Raw genomic sequence first — 22,658 nt, forward strand, 5'->3', positions numbered from 1 at the left:
TTTCTCATAATACCTTAGGTCTGTTTAAAAAAAGAAGGCTATACTAAATGTATAAATGGCAAAATATGGTTACCTTAGGTCTGAAGGGAAGTACTTGAGGAAATGCACTTTATTACACTTATGCAGCATCAGAGATTGAAAGCAAATCGACATCGATTCTTGAATAATTGATATTGTTTCTGCTATAGAAGCAAAAGATTCCCTTTTTCTCTTAATTGATGCTTACATTTCTCTTTAATCTCCATTGGTAGGATAGTTAGTATTTAACTACCATTGTAATTATAAACCCAAAATAAGGAATTCTATAAACATCATAACATTCTGTTCTTGACTCTAATGGAGAAAGGATCTTTCAACAGTAATCTAGAGTAAACATTGTAACATTTATACATGTCAATGTATGAAGCATCTATGCTGTTTTTTGTTTTCACCCTTAAAGAATTAATTTTAAGCATGAATAAGATGTAGATAAAATAAATCTTACATTGAAAAGGAAATCAAAAGTCAAAACACTTCAGTAGCAATGCTTAGGAATTATTATTGCTCTAACTTCCTCTTGTTCTAAATTTCAGTATACCAAAAAAAATGTTGTATAGGGATCACCTGAAGTAATGTACAAGTTATGGAACTATTTATACATTTACATGTTTATTACTCTAGACTAGACTTCAAGGGCAGGTTGAAAAGGAAAAAAATTAAGGACCAGATGCCATGCAACATTGTGCTAGAGAAACTCAGTTCATGTTTGATTTTAAGCATTTCGGCGCGACTTCGACCTTGCATACCTCTTTCGACGAGACGGAGGAAACAAAAGTTGCTGAATCTGTTTTTTAGCCACAACTACAGAGGTGGCCTGCAAATTCAAAGAGGAAAACACATTAAATGATTAGATGAAAACACATTAAATGAAGGGTTGTGTATTGTCAAGGCTTCTTGTTAATATGTATACAATAGCTAAACTAGTTTATTTTCATTCCTTCAGTAATCAAGACTCACATTCCTAAGTAAACTGCATAAGAAACTCACTTTCCAAATACTACCAAAAATGTATTTTTAGAGAATCTTGTTCAAACACTCTTCCTTACAGCATGACAGATTAATTTACTCACCCTCAAACTTGTAGTTTTCCTTCAAATTATTCTTGATAATTCATGGACCTCTCAAATCATAAACTAATACCAAACAAAGAAATTCACCAAATAATGCTGCTGAAATTATAGTTACAAAGTTATGCCAATAATATAATTTTTAGGGGCTATTTATGAATTTTGATATTGTTCCATTGGCCATCTTTTAATAATATCATGTTATGTTTCACATCAAACACAGGACAATTAAACTCAACAGCTTCATACACTGTCAATCTTTATGTTAAGCTCTTATGCTATACTACATACCAAACAAGGCTGCAGATTTTCCATAGGAACTAAATTATTTTCATACTAACATATGCATAAGGCGAGACATTCCGATAGGAGGATTCATGACAGTATCGGCCTGAAATAATGTAATTCACATTGAAGCCTGAGATGCTTACCAGGACTTTGAAGGGAAAACGATGAGTTTTTACTTCTGCTCCTGAAAAAACTCTAACATCCATACCTAGGCTGTCAACCCCAATCAAGCAAGCTCCCTACAATCCAAGTAATAATAGTTAGTTAAACAATTAGAATAAAAACATAATGAGCGAGATGCACTTCTATCATATACAGCCCACACATTCATTTGCTTAAACCTTACACGTCTTGAGAGGTACAAACATCTTCACTCATGAATTGTTACGATACAAGTTCCGTGGAGGAGATTCAACTTAGAATGAGTTATAACTTAAAACTGCCCCTACTGTTATTACTGTCATCAAATTACATGCTTCTTATGCCTCTGCATGATTATACGAGCATATACTTCTTGTAACATAGTTACCGACACAGGACAGAAACACAATCTAGAATCAAACTAGTAAAATTCTAGGTGTAGGATCTAACACAAGTTCTAGAATACAAGGAAAGTCCATGCAATAATACTGATAGATGAAAATATATGATGTATCTTGTTTCATACATAATGAGCCCAATATACCAATCAATTAACTAGTTAGAACTTAATTAGGTAGGGATTCCAAAATACTATTCGTGGTCGGAAAAACCAAGTGAAGTTGGATCCTTACTGCCTTTTATCATTATTTGTAACTCTAAAATTGGTTATTGTGGTTTCTTTACTGTTTTCAAGTTGCTTAGCTTTTCTTCTAACTTTTTTGTTTTACTTTGAAATCCTCAAACGAAATCTTTGCGTAGACTGTAATTGGATTAGGGAAGCAGTACTTGGCTACTTAATCTCCGTGGGAAGGATGTTTACAACTTTCGCTATTTGGTGTATTTGCCCAATTAGTCAACATCCCAAATTTCGATTATGAACTACACATTATACTAATATTGCAAGACGGAGTGTTAAGAGATTTGTACTTGTGGAGCATGTCATTTGCGCTAATCCTATTAAGAACAACAGTTGAGACAAAAGCTTTGATTTTTGAAGGATTCTAATGAGGATATGTTATGTCACTCAACTTCTTACTAAAATTGCACGTTTAACCATTCAAGGTACGCATTTAAAATCAAAATACACTAACCACAAAATAAAATTCTCAAAAAGGTTAATGTTTGAAAATTGGATTACCTCAACATCAAGACCTTTCTTTTTGCATAGAGCTATAAGAGCATCATCACAGTCATCCTTGAAGTCTTCCAGAATTGCCGAAGCAGAGTGTACCAGAATATCAGGTTCAGCATCTTGAAACTCTTGAAAGTTGATTTCAGGCTGCAAAATTTTCAGGCAGACAGAACATTCATAATGTGTAATTAATGATAACATTCTCCATATAATTCTTCAAAATCAAATTGCAGAAAAAAAAATAATTTGACAATGACAGAAAACCACTTTTGAGATACATGCCTGACTTCCATATATGGAGTATAGCTTGATTTTCACGATCTCCAACCGATAGAGTATCAAACCAGGGTATCTTTGATCAGTAATCCTATTTGAGCGAACACCATCACCATCTAAAGATCCAAAAGGAAAAATGTTAAGAGAAAATTTAATTATGATTTTTTGGTCAAAAGATAAGATTTTATACATCTAGATCCTTCTACAACAAAATTCGATGAGGAATACAAATTGCAAGAAAGTATGAATTGCAAGAAAGTATAAATATCCCAGAGCAATAAAAAATTATATAGAATGTGTATAAAAAGGTTACCTATAAATTCATAAACTATTTGTTTGCATGTAAATACAATAAAAAGTAACATGTAAAAGATAACTGAATTAGTATAATTATATCCTTAACCCAAACTTCCAAGAGAAGAAACATCACATTCCACTTCAATAAAAATCAAAGTTTGTTCTTCAGACTTTACTTTTTAAGAATAAGAACTTATGCATCTTCCAACATTGCTTATCCTTGAAAAAAACTGAATTTACAAAGAATCTGTAAAAAAGAAATTGGTAGATGCCAGAAGTTGAGAATATTAGATACCTTTCCGGTCTGAGCTGTATCTGTCACCATCTTCAATGGGGTATACCATTCTTACATACAGCTCTTCATCTGCATAAGCTGGTCTAAGGTACCCCAGAATCGAAACGCCATTTGAAGGACGACTCACTCTTTTATCACAGTCCATGTCGACAACCTAGACGGGAAATGACAAATGATTAAATATTATTTCTTCCGGGTATAATGAATTGCTAAACCATTCTCATGCTACAACTTAAACTAAGTTATCAGTTCTCGTCACGAGGGGGAAAAAAACCTTTGTTAAGCACTTCGAAAAATAAATAGGATGAACCAAACTAGAAGTATCTGGCAGTTGCCAGTTCCCTGGAATATTAGAGTCGTCTGATTCCAGAACCTGTTCGGAGAAGAATATACTTTAATTTGATTTCCTAATATGCATAGTAGAAACAAATTTGTAACAAAAACAACTAACCAAATTCCATAAATTAAGCATTTGAGGATGCTAACCTCAAGATAATCATCATCTAATGGGAATTCATCATTGTTGCCACTATTTAAATTGTCGTATTCACCACCAGTCCTGTTATCATATACCGGGATATCCATTCCAATGAAAGCATTCTAAAGAAAAACAAACCTTGAATATCAATTACACAACTTCTATGATAAACTTAAGTATGGAAGACAAATACAATGAAAAAACTACTTCAACTAATCGTTCTATTACAAACACGCCTCTTTTAGGTAGCCATATAAAAACAGACGATTTTTCCATACTTTAAGATAACTAAGTAATCTCTGGATTGATACTGAAATTTCATATGATTTGAAAATGAGCATCTCTTATATAATTATGGCGCATTGTTTCGAGTCGAGAAATAAAATAATAAATCATCAAGAGAAAAGGTAAGCACGAGTAATTAGAAATCTAGGCCTTATAACCAGAAATATAATACCTGATACTTGACAAAAGACACATTGCACGATTCCCAAACTAAAATCATTTGGATTTTGGAGTTTCTTAAAATGTCTACTACTCACAACTTCCATCAATTTCCAATTTAATTGTAAATATTGTCAGATGAGGAAGAAAAAGAAGCACACCAACAAAGGAAGAGAAAAAAGGCAAAAAGGACAAAAAAGAAAGCTCAGTATGAAGCAAAGGTGGTCACAAATTCTTACCACAAGATTATTTGCCCCAGGATCTTGCAAAATGTTAGCATTATCAAGTATTTCAAAGTATATATCTACAGGCAAGAAAAAGAAGGAAAAAAAAGGTTAAAACTCGGCCCATGAAATCTAATTTTCATAAACTAAATTGCAACCATTATCATATAAACTGAATATGTATAAAAAAATACAACAAACCTCCAAAATCATCAATAAGATATGGAAACTCGGCCCATGAAATCTGTTCGTGTGGTTCACTGTGTACCGTTCCAGGAAATACTAGCAAAGCGTTTTTATTACCCTAATACCAACAAACAGGGCATGGTGATACTAAGTATACAAATATTACCTAAATATGTCCAGAAAATCGAAACATCAAATTATGTTTACTAGGTTCGTAATCCTAGGCATTGCAATCAAACTGTTCCAGATGCACAAAAGCATAGAGGCACAAACCTCAACAGTCGTCTTTGCTATCTCAGCAGAAGAGAGTTTAGTTGGGCGCACATCATCGGAATCCTTCAGTTCTTCAAGAGGATGATAACCTTGTTTACTAATGTAACTAGATGAATCAGGTACAGAATCTGAATAGTCGGCAGCAACACAAAGCTTTGAAATGCACATATCATGGCCCACAGATAACGATAGGAGGTGTGATGATCCAAAAAATGGACTTTTGCCTCTAAAGATAACCAAAATTATTTTCACTAAGCAAAGCAGATGACAATTATAAACTGATATAAACAAATGCAACTGTTACAATTTCATGAATTTACAACCACCAAAGTAAATGGAATATTTCATTGCATAATAAGGATAAACAAGAGGTTCTAATGAGAATATTTTTGTAATAAAGTTGGTAATCACACTCCTAATTCAAAAATTATAGTTTTAATTTTACGGGTTCTAGGTGGTTCCTTGACAAATGGAATTCCATAAAGTTAGAATAAATGTTTGGGTACCAAAAGTCAAATTTTGCAACAAACTTGAAGACCTAGTCTTAGCATTCAGGAAGTCAGTGTTAGGTCTTTGATCGGCTTAACATATGAAGATTTTAGGTCAAATGGATTAACATTGTGCATATAGCTATTTGGAGGGTTAAACCTGCCTAGTTTCACTCGTTGAATGGATCATGGATGCAATGATATCAAAACTTCTTTCCCGAACTTCAAAGAACATTAAACAATCTTTATTCATGTGCTCACCTGGTATGAGCCCTTCGGCCGTCAATAGGAGATTTGATTGAGTTGCATGTGATCCCATATGACGTTGAGTGACATATCCCTTCTGCAAAAGACAGATTGTAGAACAAACATGAAAACACCATCCAACAGAAAGAGCGTTGTCCGTGATTTGAAACCTCGGTTTATGACTCACAGACCTCTCATGTGCAAAGACATATCTAAGATTACATAAAAACAAAAACCCATACAACTATCTAAGTTCTATACACTTCACTTGTGATTTTATCAATAAAAATTAGTCCTACACAAGAATTTCATGTCTATTCTCAGCACTGATTTCCTAAAATCAGCATTTAACCCCAGCTGAAATCGTGCGCGTATTCCTAAATTGAAGACAAAATATAAGCATGCAAAGTCATATGACCATACCCATATCACGTTATTTGTAACTATGATGTCCCAAACTCAATTGAGTAAGGTTAAGCCTGAATTGGGGAAAACACAAAATGGGTATAGTAACATTTTCATTAATCCTAAGTTCCTAACCCACCAAAGAAGTTTCAACTTTCAGCCACCAAAGAAGTTTCAACTTTCAACCCCTAAAAAGTCCTTGCATCACAACACATTTCAAAGTGAATCAACCACCTAAAGCAAGTTCTCAAATTTTGCACAACTCAACCCAACCCTTTATTTAATTCAAACATGAAAAATGAACAAACTTTTTCCTCCTTGGTTTGACAAATTCATCAATGAAAAAACTGAAGTCATGAAGAATCATATTCAGAGAAACTTACAAATTGAATTAAAAAAAGAAGAAAAGATGGAAAATTTACCAGAGGGAAGTGAAGAAGCAGCAACAATAGCAGCCATGAATGAGAATGAGAGACGAAGAATGCAATGATGGGTCTGAATCTCAACGTGACAGTGACAGTTCTTATTATGATGCTGTGTCGTTTTATGCGGAAAGTGTTGTGTGTGTTGTAACATGAACCTTAAACAACTCAAAAAAACGTGAAACTTGGCTTGAGTTTCAGTGTTGTTACAAATTTGTATCCTTATGCTCAACAACTAATTATCTACCTACTACATAAAAGGAACACAATCTACTATTTCATAAGTTGTACGATTGCATATATTATTTATTTATGATTATTTAAAAAATATTTTTAAGTTAAAAAATAAATAATTAAATACTTTTTTAACCAATCATAACTCGTGGTATATGATGTGATGTGCAATTTTGCTAAGAAGTAATTTTTTTGCTCTTCATCGAATTAATTAATGAAATTAGATTAGATTTTTTTTAAGAAACTTGGTCAAGTGAAAAAGATTCGGTACCATTAATATGTGTTTTTGAGTTTTATATCCAGAAGTATTGTTATAATGAGCTTAATTTCATGAAGGCATTTGCCTGATTTATGGATAATGAGGGTTGAGTCAACAGAAAGTAGTTTAAGTAATGTATCGTATTTCCTTAAATTTTTGTTACGTATCGTATTTTACTTTATCTCTAAAAGTTTTTATTTTAAAATATATTATAAAAGAAAAAATAAAACATGTGTCAAACAATCAATAAATATAATGAGATAAATTATCTCATAATATGAAGAGATAACTTTATTCTTATAAATTATTCGAGAGAAGTTACATGTTTCCCTTTTATTTATTTCAAAGTCGTTATTATTACATGAAACCTAGGTATGAGCTTAGAATTTGGACTCTTAGGTGAGAGGATCTAGGTATAGGCTTTTCCATTCAAACATGAAATCTTAAATTGGATTATTGTATTCATGAGTGTAAATGATATTAATATGAGGAGTCTCATTTAAGTAACTATCTTTTTTCTTTAAAGATTATTCTCTTACATATTAAGTGAGATAACACTTTTTAAAAAGATTAAATACATCAACTATGTTCACATTGGATCTTAAGCTTTTGGTGGCAAAACAGCTATTTATGTTGTCTTATTCAATGGAGGGATTTACAAGTAATCCACTTTGCACTTACTTTCAAAAATAGGTTGCTAATTGCCCTAAAAGAAAGGCAAATTTTAACACGTCCTATTTCAAATAATGCAAAATCTAGAAAAATATTCTTTGTACAATAAATGTTGACGATAATGAGATTCTAATTATTTTTTTATTTGTTCTTTTAAAAAAAAAATTGGTTTATTACATGTATCCATGCACTATAGGTAATTTTGTCTGAGCCGGAAACATCCATAGGTATGTGAGACTAATTCTTTAAGTATGTATTTTTCATCTACAAGACTCGAACTTGAGACTTTGCATAAGAAAAATCAAACATGTATCACTTGAACCAACACTTGTTGACCTTTTATTTTTCAAATGTGTGGGCATAAATAAACTAGAAAATAAGTTATACAATATCAAATTTGATGTTATATATGCTGAAATATTAGTGTATAAGTAATAAAAAATGCAAACCTTTTAGCCTTATTTTTTTATGAGACTAAAAGTTTATTTGTTAAATACACTTATAAGATTACTCTGAACACCTAATAAAACTCTTACAAAGCTATAGAATAAAAGGACAAAATTACGTAACAACCACACATGCAAATCACTCTTCTTTTTTGTCATTATCTTACCTTTTGCAGCTATATAGCTACCCATTATTTCATATATTTCATCAAAAACACAAGGAAACTTTACAACCAAAAGATGAAGAAGGTGTTTGTAGCATTTCTAACTTTGCTTATTATTATGGTCCTTACATCAAACCTAGTACAAGGGTTTAGTTGTGATAATGCAAAGCAAAAACTATCTCCTTGTTTAAGTTACCTCATAGGGGAAGGTGGTAATGCACCTTCAGAACCATGTTGTAATGGTATCACTCAACTGAAATTATCATTAGCTACTAGAGAAGATAGAATTGGTGCTTGTGAATGCCTTAAAAGTTCAGCTGCTACTGTTCCTGGGATAAAGAATGATTTAGCTTCCTCACTTCTAAAAAAATGTGGTGTTGATATTGGATTTCCCATCTCTAGGGACATTAATTGTCAAAGGTAACTTTCTCAATATCTATATACCAACATATATATCTACTCTTTAATTTCTTGTTGTTTCATTATTCACCAAATCCTCCAAACTTAACTAGTTAAAATGTTCATCAAATATGTAATATTGTTAGTTTTTTTATTTACTTGAGTTTAGTTATTGATACTATTTATTTACTTTTGCAGTGTCCCTTGAACTCATGGCAATGGAGAAAATGGCTTATTAATGGGATATCCATACTTGAAGTTGTTATGTTGGGGAAAATGTAATATGATATGTGTTTATGAAGTAAAAATTGGATAATAATGATAATAATAATAAATGGATATCTATTTTCTATACATATGGTGTAAAATGCTTGTCTAATTCACATTGCATTCATCTTACTAATACAAGCAGAAAATAAGAGATTTATACAAATCTTTGGTACCAGTTTACAACATGACCCAATGGATGGATTGTCTTGGATAAATTCAAATTCAAGCTTTTGATTGAGTGTGTATGTGTATGCATGTGTTCTTGTGAAATAAGAAAGGGACAAAAAAAACTAAATAAGTGAATAACTAGTTAAACTACAATTAATAAAAAGGTGTGTATATTCAAATCAGCAAGGAGATAATACTTAAGTGACAAATCTATATCCATAGATGTGTGGGTGGATGGCATCCCAATTCCTACAATATATAGCTTAAGAGTTGTAGCAACAACAATACAACACAAATGAAGTATGTTTCTGATGATGCTGAAACTCAGCACAAGTTGTTCTGTGAGCTGGATAATGATCAACAGAGGGATTCTTCCAATCCAGTTTTAGTATTTCATTTGACTCGGAAATTTGAAGAGATATCCTTGTTAGTACAAAAAAAAGTTCAATTTTGTAGGTTGATATTCATCTAACTGGGCTTCTATGCTGCTTTTGAGCTTCTTAGATTTGTGCATAACTCTTTTCTTTTGGTTGTATATTTCTTATTATCATATTTGCTGTCTATTTTGTTCAATCTATGAATCTCTCTTTTTTAATGTCAGTGTAATCCAAAAAAGAAATGCCTATAAAAGACATTAAAATTTTAAGAAATTTTTTTATAAAAAATCAAGCATCCCAACTAACATGATAGGACTTACAAAAGACAACAGAAAAAAGAAACAGTCATGTTCATTAGCAGATATAACTAGATGTGTCCACAATCATATCTCTCCACACTACTACTTATACATTGGGTTTTTCATGAAATTATTAAAAATGACTAACAAGTTGATCCATAACAAACATGGCACCAAGAAAGATTACAAACGAGAGATCTGAAGTGGTACAGCAGAAGCCTCCTCACCCAATGCAGTCTGTAACAAATCTATCTCTCCATAACGCTCGAGGACACGCATCCTACAATCTTCAGCCGCCATCATTCCGGTAGAGAAGGCACCATGCACAGATCCCATATACAACATACTTGTTGCTTCCCCTGCAAAAAATAAGTTATCTACTGGTACCCTTAGCCTCTCATACAGATCATGTGGTTTCTGAACTGCATCATAGCTGTACGAACCTAGTGAATTAATATCCGTGCCCCATCTAGACACAAGATACTGAATCTGCACAATTGAAACAAATCAAATTTAATAGACTTATACCAGACTTGAATATCTAAGCAAAATAATGCATTCAACTTCATAGCCTACAGCATGCATGTCTGGAAACATGTATGAAAGGGAGTGACTAAGAGAGAAATGCAGGAGACAACAGATGTTTTCCCATAGCCTACAGCATGCATGTCTTCAGCATTGAAGCATTTACTTTCTTGCATAGTTAAAAATGAAATAAGTAACTAAAGTAAGCACAGTTACCGGTGAAGAAGCATCTGGAAGGATCTTCTTGAGCTGTGTAAAAGCAAAGTTAGCAGCGGCTTCATCAGACATTTTCTCAATGTCTTTGGCCAGCTGCCCAGCGGGCATGTAAACAAGGACAGGGTGACCTGCAGCCTTATGGAGATTAAGAAAGTAACTGCATCCATAAGATGTCTCTGCAACTACTCCCAAGAATTCCACATTCGGCCAAAATACATTTTCAAAGTGTAAAATTATTTTATTCTCAATCCCAACTCCAAGATCAGTAATGGCAGCTTCTTTCCAGTCAGGGAGTTTTGGCTCAAATTCTATGATATTTGCTTTCAACACCCCAAGCGGGACAGCAACAATAGCAGCATCAGCAACAAACGTTTCCCCATTTTCTGTTGTCACCTTCACTTCATTATATCGTCTAACTATTTTTTTGACCCTGAAAATATAAGGTATTATTAATGCTAGTACATTTAGTTAAGCAGCATGAAATACCATAATCTTCCAAAACAAAACATCAAATTAGTATCTACCTGTGTCCCAGACGAATATCAATACCCTTAGCTAGGGTGTGTATAACAGGCAGGTAGCCCCTGACCATAAGACCATGACCACCGGGAAGTAGTACTTCCTATAAGCAAATATACAGAGAAGGGTAAGTTACACCAGGAAAAATATTTAAAAATAAAAATGTAATTCATGTAGAAGTTGAGAAGTTTCTAGCAACATACTGCAATTAGGGTCACCATATGAAGCCAATTTTCAATCTATGTTTTCTTCCTTTACATCTAATTTCCTTTATCCCATATCGTTTTCATTTAACATTTAAACTCAAACCCTATAGTCATAAGCTGACTTTATGAATTACCACTTCACAATCATCTGCTTCCAATGATGAGTATAGAAAGAAAAGGGAGATTGAAAAGGATAAAGAAGTGGAACTGGAAAAAAAAGCCAGGTCAAAAATTCTTCAGCTCTCCGGTTACCAACAACTTTTTGTTATGTAGGTCAAAGATCAATGACAAAAACTTAAAATGGGAGATATAGATAATATAACCCAAACATCTTTAAATTTGTCCCTTCAATTTACCTGATCCCAATTTTTCAGCGATATGGTATCGGAATCTGCAGCAAACCAACCTTCCATTCTACATAAATACCACTGAAGCACCTTGTGGGCAAGCCCCTCTAACCTGCACCCAATAATAGAGGTCAAATTACCCATTATTTTAGCTTCAAAAAATGTAGGAAACGTAGTGGTGAAAATAATCAGTTTGGCGCCAATAGTAACCTGAATTCTGGCTTTCTTTCAAAAACAATTGACAGTGCACGGAGTATGGACATGTCTTCACTGAATTCCTGTCGAACTTTATTTGTCTGCATGCATTAAGAAGGGGTATCATAATAACAATTAGTAGAATAAAAAACTAGAAGTGGTCAATAAGAAAAGTATTGTCTTCCTGAAATTTTGCCTGTAGCGTATGAAGGAAAATCAAATAAGAATTAATATTAAATAACTAACCTCCTCTAAAACCCTCTCAAATAGTTTACCAACTTCTGTAACCAATTCTAGGGGAACTTGATTCCCATCCATATCAAAGAGTGCATAACTGCAAGATTCACCAAACAAACGAAATGATCATGAATTATGCAAGTGTAGCATAAGTAGCTAACTAATATCATAGAACATCAAAAGGTGATGCACTTACCTTTCCAAATCATGATCATAGAGGACAGAGTTATCCTCACTAGTACGGTAAAGTGGTAATCCTAGCTTCCCGATCAACGGAGCCAGTGGATTCTCCTTGCAAACTCCATGCAACCTGAATTAGTGTGCCACTTTTATGACTTTTTAAAAAATGGAGAATTGTGCATTCTCATCAGCATGGTAAAAAAATCGGAAAAAAAGTATTATAGGCTTTACCATGATGCACCCAGGTCAACAGGAAAGCCAAATGAGTAATCAGTGTGAATTCGGCCACCAAGTCTTTCCCGTGATTCTAAGAGAACAACCTGATTAGAAAAATAAAAACCTTTATTATAACTCTCAAAATGCAAATATATGGACTAACAACTACAAAAGTATGCATGCCCATGGGGAAAATTGGAAAACAAAATAATATGTGAGAAAATAGTGCCTCCCTTGATTTGCTATATATGTGTTTGATTGCCATAATATTATTTAAGTATCCCCAAAGGGGTAATTTTATTTGACTGAAGTACAAAAGTGGACCAGTAATAAACCAGCGGAGTAATATTTATGTATCACCCAAGGTTGCTTCCCTAGAATTATTAAAAGCACCAGTACAAACAATTTTCCCTACAAGATAACCTACAAATCATGCAGCTAATCACAGGCACATGTTATTTCCCTTCTATAAGTAGCCACAAGCACCACTAAGGCAATACATCACAGTTTCATACTAGAATGGGATGACAAACTAAGAAGTATAATTGAATGATAGCAGATTAGTAAATTATTTGCTTGAATACCTGAAATGAGGCATCTTGAAGAGCACGAGCAGCAGCAATCCCAGCCATGCCACCACCTATGACAATAACAGATGGTGACCTCTCCTGCTGCCTGGCAACATTGCCATAGCAAAGAGCTACAAGCAAAGGAGGGAAAATACTCGATTAATAACAGCAGATACACAAATAGAACTAAAACTGCAGAAAAAGACCATTCTAAGATACATAAGCACCAATCAACTACAGAAAATCCCAAATTTTCCTAATGACTTAAGTTAGTTCCGTATTCAAGTCATACCCTCACTGTTTAAAATTATTAACAAACAAAATATTATCACTAATGCATTTAACATGGTCCGAGTCTCTTGTCTTTCTTTCCCTACCATTTGCAAACCTATAAACAATTATTCCCCTCCCTTGGTACCTAGAGATTTTATATTACTCACCATACACTTCATCTCTCGCTTTGCTCACCACTTTCTTAGTGCATTTCTTAGCAACCTCATATTTTCCCCAAGTTTTAGTATTTTTAAGGACCATGCTTTATATAACATTCATTTTCACCTGAACTTTGTCTTGACACTTTTGTCTCACCACCATGATTATTTACTCTTTAGTCTAAAGCCTCTAGGTTCACCTAGTTTTCCTTTGTTGTCTTCTTAACTCCTTTGGCAATCTCATCCCACATATCATTAGCACTTCCTTGAGCCTCCCAAAACCTTTTCTCCAAAACCATTGTTGGAAGCTCCTACGCTCCTCACCCTTCAATTTCCACCACTTGGTTCTTAGGATTCTATCTTGGCCCTTTCTCTCTACTATACTCTTAACCCTCACATCCATAACCAAAACTCTTTGTTGGGTTGTCATGCTTTCTCTAGGTATGGCTTTGGAGTCTCTAAGGAAAACTTTCTATCTAGTTTCCTTATAAGAAACAAATCAGTTCGAGAACATGCTTCTTCACTGATATATGTGATAAGATGTTCCTCTGATTTCTTAAAATACGTGTTCACTATTGTAAAATCAAAAAGTGGGGAGAAATCTAGAATACTCTTAGATTTTGTATTTGCTTCCCCTATATCATAACCCTCATGAATTCCTTTATATCCTCTAGTATCTCTGCCTACATATCCCCTTGTGAAAACCTTTTCTAGTACAGGTATTGCATGACTACATCTTCTAGATCGTCCTAAAATTTTATCTTGTGATGTTCCTCTAGACCTTTAACTTGGGTTGCATAAGCACGAATCACATTAAATGTGTCTTTTTTTGCTACAAAGTGTAGGGTTATGATCTTATCTCTAATTCTTTTTACATCCTTCTTTCATTCTTTATCTACAATTATGTCCACCCCATTTTTCGATCTTGTCTTAGCTTAAAACCTTGAGCATCTAATTCTCTTGCCTTTTCACCAACCCACATAGTTTCTTGTAGGCACATAAAATTAGTCTTCGTCCTAACCATTGTGTCTCTTATTTTGACTGATTTGCATATATGAGTGCTTATATTCGATTTTTGTATTCATATCTTGCACTAGTGAAATAGCTTCTTTACTCGCACTCATTCATGCAAATGCGGGAAAACTTGTTCTTTTTTCACCACATTCAGGCGATGATGCAGCAGCCTATACTCGCAACAAAGTATTCAAGCAATACAATGTGTTACTTCTAAGCTACAACCTAGAATTAACATCATCAGATCATTGACCCATGTTAGCAATCTAGATTCCAACAGATTGAAAGTTAAAAACCACTAGAGGTTTTAAATTATGTCCTACGCCGAATAGAACATATAACTACAATCATAATTGAGATTGTGACTGCAATTTAAAACCATACACCAGAGTAACATTAGATTTACTCCCAACTATTCACACTTTTTCATTCCTGCTATCAAAATAATTTTGTTTAAAACATATTATCATTGTATTATAAAACATTAGCAAACAACACTTTTTATTGGTGAGAACAGGCGAAATTTCATGCACCGACAATTATAAAAAAGAGCGAAACAAATTTAAATCGAATCTATTGAATAAAAAACAACGTAATAATTGGAAACAAAACAAACCTCTGCGTAACTGGGGATTAGTCTTAAATCTTGAGTCCATAGCGTGAAGAGAATCCTCGATTAGAAAATTGATTATCGAATAATAACGGTTGGAGGGAATTACTTTCGAGATTGAAAAGCAATTGAGGTGAAAAATGAAGGATGAAAATTAAAAGAAAAGCAACGGATTGATTAGAATTCAAAATCGATAATAAACGAAGTTTCCCCAACCAGCTCATGCAGTAAAATTGTCCGAATACTTTCACCTCTCCGTAACCGATCGGATCGCCAATCGACGAAGTGCGAAATCGCTTGTCGTCAATGGAGATTCGCTGAATCACGATCTCGACGGAGAAGTGAGAAGAGAGAAAGAGAGAAAGAACGAGTTAGGGATAACAAATTTGTAGGAACACAAAATTGGGGTTAAACTGTAATTATTCAATTTTTATGTGGAATGAATGATAGTCAGAACTTGCAGCTTTATAGATATTTTTAGGTTTTCAACAACCTAAAAGGACAATCATCAAACGCTCTAACACGCGTTTCAATACCACGCGCGGCTTGTTTTTTATAACTAGCTTAATTTTTATTTTTATTTATTTATCATCATATATAATTTTTTTGTATAACTAAAGATATTTTTATCAAATAGGTAAAAAATAAAAGAGTAAATTATATCCAGATATAAGGAGATAAATTATTTCCTCCAACCTCTAAAATTTTGATATGTGTGATATTTAATCATTTTCTATAAAAATATTTCGAAAACTAAACTGAAAAGTATATATATTATATTTTTATTGGTCAAAGGATATAAATTATCTCCTAATATAAAGATATATTTTATTCTCAAGAAATAAATCTCTTTTAGAACAGCTTTGATAAGAAATAGAATAATAACAAATATACATTAAAATATGACATGCATCGTCTAAGATAGATTATAAATAGACATGTCAATAAATTAATAATTATTAAATATCTATTTTATAAATTACAAGTTAATGTTGTACATATTGTATTAAATTTGGCTGAAAACACTTAGGAGGCAACCCGAAATTTGTTATCATCTCACATTTATTTAGAGAATAAAATTTTAGCATTATACCCTTCAATTATCTCATGTTACTCTTTATCCACTTTTTTTTTTATCTAATGTTACCCCTTTTGTGACAATGACTAATGTTTACTTGATAGCATATTTTATGTCACAAGATATATATTATTCAACTATTTTATTCTCATTAGTTGTAAAATATAAATTTAATTCATATTTTATTTATATTTTATTTTTTCACCAATTAAAAATAAACGACAGTGATATAAGATTATAAACTTTAAAATATAATATATGGCTCGTTTTACTTGTGGCATAAATGGGACCACAAAGGAGAAGGAAACCAACCTTAATATAGCACGTGTTTTGTTTAATAGTTAACTACTACACTTTTTGTATTGTGATGTTTTGTTACCATAAGCTATCACTTCTAATAATCTAATCCTTAAAAAAAATTAGATTTAACTGATTTTTATATCACAAACTATCATATTGTTGATAAAGTTAAATAATACTTTAAAAATATTGGTTAAATTACTAAGAACAATGTATTTAAAATTGTGCTACCAATTTAATTTTTTTAATTTGCTAAATTTTTAAAGTTTTTTAATAAATATCAACCGAGGTTGGGTCACACCAACCACGCGGCCTGCTAGATGACAAAACATTTATTAATAAAGAGAGAGAAATGTAGTTAAGCAAGGTTAAAGTTTTTTATATTATTATTAATATTAGTGTGTTGATAGATACATTATAATTGTTCATTCATATTCTTATTTTTTAATATTCATTATTTATTTTTTATATATTTTATTTTATATTTATATTATATTTTGTTCATATTGAATATATATGATATTATAATTCATGTAATATAAAAATATGAAAATGAATCATAATATTAATAAAATTAACATTAAAATTTATATTGAATATTTTTTGTATATGTAACTTTCTTTAACTCTCGTTAATATTTATGCTATCGTGTGAGAAAACGTCATAGTAATAATTAATTATATGCAACAAAAATTTGCAATATATGTAAAAGTTATAAGATATTTTGACCTTATATATAGTATACTTAAAACATAGAAGTATAGATATCATTAATATTTAATCAACATCAACTATTCTTAAATATAAATTAATACAAATAAATGATAAATAATATAATAATTATGTATATATTAGTTAAAATGTATCTATTATATTTATATCTATTAATATATTATTATCTTTTAACATTATTTAAGTTAAAGAATAGGCTTTTTTGGTAATGTTTTTTGCTGGTAATGTAATAAAGTACGTTTATGAAAGCACTTTTTTGAAAAATAAAAGGACATTAAAAGGAAACAACTTCCAAACTCATTTGGTTTTTTCCAGTTTCTAAACAAACACAAAAAAGAGCGGTGGCATGACAACGTCATAAAGAAGACTCTGTCATTAAACATTTTTAAATAAGAGTGTGAATCTACTTACTCCACAATAGCCAGAAATATCTACATGTGGAACTAACTCTCTAAGTGAACATTTTTTTATTCATAAGACTCGAACTCGTTGTTTAAGAGAAATCAAGCATATATTACTTGAACCAACGTTCGTTAGTAGAATGTGTAAAAGATTAATGATATATTAATATAAATGAAAGCAATGAAAATATGTGCGGAAATTTACCGTAGTTATTAATGTGAAATGTTATCAAAGATAAATTTTAAATATAAAAATTATGTAATATATTGATAGTGATTAATATATTGGTAGTGATTATATATAATTATATGATTTTTTTTTGTAGAAATTAAAAATTGTTAATGACAAAATAATAAAATTATAAGTTACACCATATTTTCCATTTATATAGTAGGGAAAGTATTCCCTATAGAATAGATATATACCCTATAGTATGCATCTGATTATTTTCAATGTTTTTCCCATAATGGCCTCTGGTTTAATGCATTTACCTCTAGCTTATATCTGGGTATATTTTATGATATGAGGTACATATTGAAGATATTATATATACTTATAGATAAGATTAAAAGGAAAGTGCTTTGAATGAATGGGTTGAAAATCAACAATACCCATATAATTAATATTCAGTCAAACGCCACAGAAAAAAAAACAGATAATAATTAGATAAAAAAAGAGAGAAAGGAATGAAACCTTACACATAGATTATTACATTAATAAGCCATCTCTTATTCTGCAATTGCAGCATATGCATATATAATAATATTGTAGTACTATATAACTCTTCATCTCTAGTACTGATATGGTGCCAAATCAATTAACTATGCTGCTGGGGCTACATCAATCCCACTATCATCATCGTCATCATCACCATCATCGTTTTCGTTGCGAAAACTGCGGAATTCGGTTGCAAACCCGTCATTGCCTAGGGCAAACATGAGCATACCAGATTCATTAATGCAACTAAAGACCACCATTTGGAGCTAGCACAGTTGACAGAATAAAAAGTGCTACAAAATGTAGAATTTGCCTTAATTAGTTGTGAACTACCTATGTTGACTGATGAAGTCATGGGTCTTCAAACATCATATTTATAATCCTTGAATTTGTTTTGTTGCTAGAATATGTTGGACTAGACTATGACCGGTTACCGAGTTATGAGAAAAGTGGGGAGACATAACTGAGACATCACGTTTCGAACTAAAATTTCAAGGCATTAGTTTTACGGATCTTTTCTACTTATAAACTCTTTCATTCCTCCCGCATATCTAATGTGAGACTTCACACTTGAATAAACTCAATAGAATATAGTGAGACCTAGGGCCCATAACTTGAGCAAAACTCATGGCTTCTTGTTGTAGAACGCATTCAACATGTGGAGTTAAGGGTTTGTACACACGCTTGAGCTTGGTGTTCACATGTTCATGGATGACATGGATATACTAAACATTTCACAAAAGGGTTAATGTAAACACCAAAGGGTAAATAGTAAAGACCTTTGGTGATAGGTTTTGGCCAAATGTGGTTATGGTTTCATATAACTGTGTAAATGCATGTTTGCTTGTTAATTTCTTTAATCACTACTCCAATAGATTAATCTTTGCTCCACATCACTACCGAATATAATTATATATACAGAGTAAAGTACATAGTACTTCCTCGATGTAGTAAAAATATGACATATGTACTATTTTGTTTAGATTTAGAAACATTTTTGTAGAAAATAATTAAATATGACATATATCATGATTTTATTGGTTGGAAAAGATAAATTATCTCCCTGTACCAAAAAATATTTTATTCTAAATTACATTGGTAATGCCAAGGTGATAAATAAACTAATGAATAACTAAAAATTGTATATGATATGAGTATATGTACAAGTATTGATGAGTGGAATTTTTCTTTCAAATACTTGTGTGGTGGCTATGAAAACTGTATATACAGTTATCTCTTTCAGAATAGTTTTGTGGGACACCCTATTTTGTAGAATTGTAAGTTTACATTATAATTCTTGAATTAAGATATTCAAAAGCTAAAAAGTATTGACTCTCATGTCCTTTATTGAATTAAGATTATGATGCATGTAAATTTAGTATAAATTAAATGATTAAATGTCTTTGTCTTATAATTTTTCAATGTTATTTCGAATAACTGTCATCTCCAGTACTGAAGAGGAGTATGGCTCCCCGGAAAATGAGAATATGTGGCAGCAATGAAAGCATCTACAACCTTATCCCAACATAAAAAAATATGACCCAATCATCAACTTCCATGCAAATCTAATATCCAAAACCATCCATTCACATTCTCATTCTCATCAACCACCAAAGTTGAATTCACAAAAGCAGGTATAGGACAAGAAGAAAAGTGAGAGTAACAATCACAATGGCTTCAACCCAATGTCTACTACACCAACATGCACTCACTACCTTTGTTAGACCAACATCATCATCACAAAGACTAGTGCCAAACACCAAACCAAACCACCTAGTTTGCAAGGCTCACAACAATGGTGATCAAAGTAGCATAGTGTCTCGCAGGTTAGCTCTCACTGTGCTCATTGGTGCTGCTGCTGTTGCCTCTAAGGTCTCACCTGCAGATGCTGCCTATGGTGAAGCTGGTATTTTTCTTTATATATTTATATAACTAAGTGTCGGAAGACCTCGTTGTCTCGGGAATGGTTTAAATACTTGTTGACTACTTCTCTTATTGCTGATTGTTTTTGAGATGAAACCTTAACACATTATATTATTTTGTAAGTTATGGCACATCAAATCTTTATATCATTTTTACATATAGTTTAAAGTTATATATTATTTTGTAAGTTTTTCTGAATGAAATCAAAGGGGGTGTGTTTTCTGAATGAAATCAAAGGGGGTGTGTTTTCTAGGGAAAGGTAAAGATAACAGTAATGGGTCATGGTTTTTGGAATGTATTTGCATGGTTATGATTTTTATGTGTTGGCTTTTTGAAATGATCAATGTTATGCTTTGAACTGAAATTTCCTTTGTAGTAAGGGGAGTGTGTAATTTATTTCTGAGTTCTGTGAAGTGCTTACTATTTAGTTGGTAGTTTATAAGATGAAAGAAATTGATTTATAGTCATATGATACAATTCCAATGGTAGGAGTTTGTATAGTTTAGATGATGGGTTGAAGAGTTAACATCAACGACCAAGCCTTTATCCCGGTAGGTGGGGTCGGCGGGTTGAAGAATCGAACAAAAAACTTCAGCTATTGAAGGAAAGCCCCAATTTTGGGTTTTATTGCCCTTTCACTTGAAGTACAAGCTAACTTAGAACTTGTGCATAAACTGTAATTGAAAGAATGTATTTGGAAAAGAATGGCTTATTTGGGCAATTAATTTTTGGTAGTTTGAAAATGAAAAAAGTCGATTTGTTTTGCTTGCAGCCAATGTGTTTGGAAAACCAAAGACAAACACAGATTTCTTGCCATACAATGGTGATGGATTCAAGCTATTGGTTCCTGCTAAGTGGAACAAGAGCAAAGAGGTTGAGTATGTAGGACAGGTTCTAAGGTTTGAGGATAACTTTGACACAACTAGCAATCTCGTTGTCACGGTCACTCCGACCGATAAAAAGTCCATCAAGGACTATGGTGCACCTGAGGAGTTCCTCTCTAAGGTAAAACACTTGTTCTAAACTAGTACATACACTTAATTCCTTAGTCATATACCAATTTAAGTAGAGTTTCTCTGTTTGGATCCTCATCATTCAATGAGAATAATGGTATCTATGCATTTTCATCTTTGCAGGTGGATTATTTACTAGGGAAACAGGCCTTCTTTGGTGAAACTTCATCTGAGGTAAGTGACTAACAATTATACAAGAACATATCGAATATCGTTGCATATCCTAACCGAGTCTGGACTTAAATTGCTCAGGGTGGTTTCGATGCAAATGCGGTAGCCGCAGCGAACGTCTTAGAGACTTCAGCACCTGTGGTTGATGGGAAAGAGTACTACTTTTTGTCTGTGTTGACGAGGACTGCGGATGGAGATGAAGGCGGCAAGCATCAACTAATTAGCGCAACCGTAAAAGATGGGAATCTGTTCATTTTGAAGGCTCAAGCCGGAGACAAGAGATGGTTTAAGGGAGCTAGAAAATTTGTGGAGAGTGCAGCAAGTTCTTTCAGTGTTGCTTAATTACTTAGTAGAGGCCTAAGAGGGTTATTATGTTATGTAAATCAACTCCAAAGTTCTATGTATGTTTTGAGTTTTCAGGCCTCTTTTTTTGTCCCTAAGTTTCTTCATTTCAGGGAGTTGAATGGAGTATGTGATGCATAACTTTATGACATTATGGACTCTGTAATTAAGCATTTCAAGTGTCCTTCATTAAGGTGCAATAAATCATTTATAAGCACTATGCTTGAAAAGTGGTTCAAGGGTATGCAATGTGTGTAAGGAATGGCTTAAATTTTGATTGGAGAGAAATAATATGCATAGGGAAAGTAGTATTTGAAGTTAATCTTGATGCATAGGAAACAAGAAAGTCATGAAAAATAACACAACTCACTGCTATATCCAACAAGATTCTCATCTAGTCATCTAGTATGATTTACTCCGACTTAGAGTAAGAAATTAATTTGTTTTCGGGATACATGGTTGCCCATCCTAACCAATATCGCTCACAAGAATTAGATCCTTGACCTTTTGGTCATTCTGGGATCTATCTGATTATTATACCACTAGACCAATATCTTACTAGTAAATAGGATAACACTTAATGGCACATCAATTAACAAAATCATTTCAAACATGTGCAAATGCACAAGATTTGTTAACATCAACATATTTTCTTACGATGCACCTTAGGGCTTGTTTGAGAGTTGAATTTTGGAAGGGAAATAATGAAAAAAGAAGACTTGAAAG

At 32.5% G+C, this 22,658-nt stretch overlaps 4 protein-coding genes across 5 annotated transcripts; 2 read left to right on the top strand and 2 right to left on the bottom strand.

Annotated features, from left to right (window-relative positions):
• Positions 491-6,940, bottom strand: LOC109355854 (uncharacterized protein At3g49140-like). 2 transcript variants are annotated; one of them, XM_019599101.1, is made up of 12 exons: positions 6,702-6,940; positions 5,890-5,971; positions 5,141-5,366; positions 4,883-4,985; positions 4,697-4,761; positions 4,022-4,135; positions 3,810-3,908; positions 3,536-3,689; positions 2,950-3,053; positions 2,674-2,814; positions 1,538-1,633; positions 491-853 (listed from the first exon to the last, which is right to left on the bottom strand). In XM_019599101.1, exons 1-12 carry the CDS (start codon positions 6,853-6,855, stop codon positions 752-754), a joined length of 1,440 nt encoding a protein of 479 aa, XP_019454646.1. In that variant the 5' UTR covers positions 6,856-6,940; the 3' UTR covers positions 491-751. The 2 variants fall into 2 exon arrangements, with proteins under 2 accessions (XP_019454646.1, XP_019454645.1); XM_019599100.1 differs by having other exon boundaries at positions 2,950-3,059; positions 6,702-6,939.
• LOC109356387 (non-specific lipid-transfer protein A-like) lies at positions 8,512-9,229 on the top strand. Its single transcript, XM_019599714.1, has 2 exons — positions 8,512-8,896; positions 9,074-9,229. Exons 1-2 carry the CDS (start codon positions 8,553-8,555, stop codon positions 9,081-9,083), a joined length of 354 nt encoding a protein of 117 aa, XP_019455259.1. The 5' UTR covers positions 8,512-8,552; the 3' UTR covers positions 9,084-9,229.
• LOC109356838 (probable polyamine oxidase 2) lies at positions 10,015-15,686 on the bottom strand. The gene is made up of 10 exons (XM_019600406.1): positions 15,261-15,686; positions 13,215-13,330; positions 12,646-12,734; positions 12,431-12,544; positions 12,244-12,331; positions 12,013-12,098; positions 11,812-11,914; positions 11,255-11,352; positions 10,731-11,160; positions 10,015-10,478 (listed from the first exon to the last, which is right to left on the bottom strand). Exons 1-10 carry the CDS (start codon positions 15,298-15,300, stop codon positions 10,173-10,175), a joined length of 1,470 nt encoding a protein of 489 aa, XP_019455951.1. The 5' UTR covers positions 15,301-15,686; the 3' UTR covers positions 10,015-10,172.
• Positions 20,088-22,146, top strand: LOC109356840 (oxygen-evolving enhancer protein 2, chloroplastic-like). The gene is made up of 4 exons (XM_019600407.1): positions 20,088-20,389; positions 21,179-21,411; positions 21,543-21,593; positions 21,672-22,146. Exons 1-4 carry the CDS (start codon positions 20,155-20,157, stop codon positions 21,930-21,932), a joined length of 780 nt encoding a protein of 259 aa, XP_019455952.1. The 5' UTR covers positions 20,088-20,154; the 3' UTR covers positions 21,933-22,146.

This window comes from Lupinus angustifolius, chromosome LG09 (assembly GCF_001865875.1).
Source record: "Lupinus angustifolius cultivar Tanjil chromosome LG09, LupAngTanjil_v1.0, whole genome shotgun sequence".
Classification (NCBI taxonomy): domain Eukaryota; kingdom Viridiplantae; phylum Streptophyta; class Magnoliopsida; order Fabales; family Fabaceae; genus Lupinus; species Lupinus angustifolius.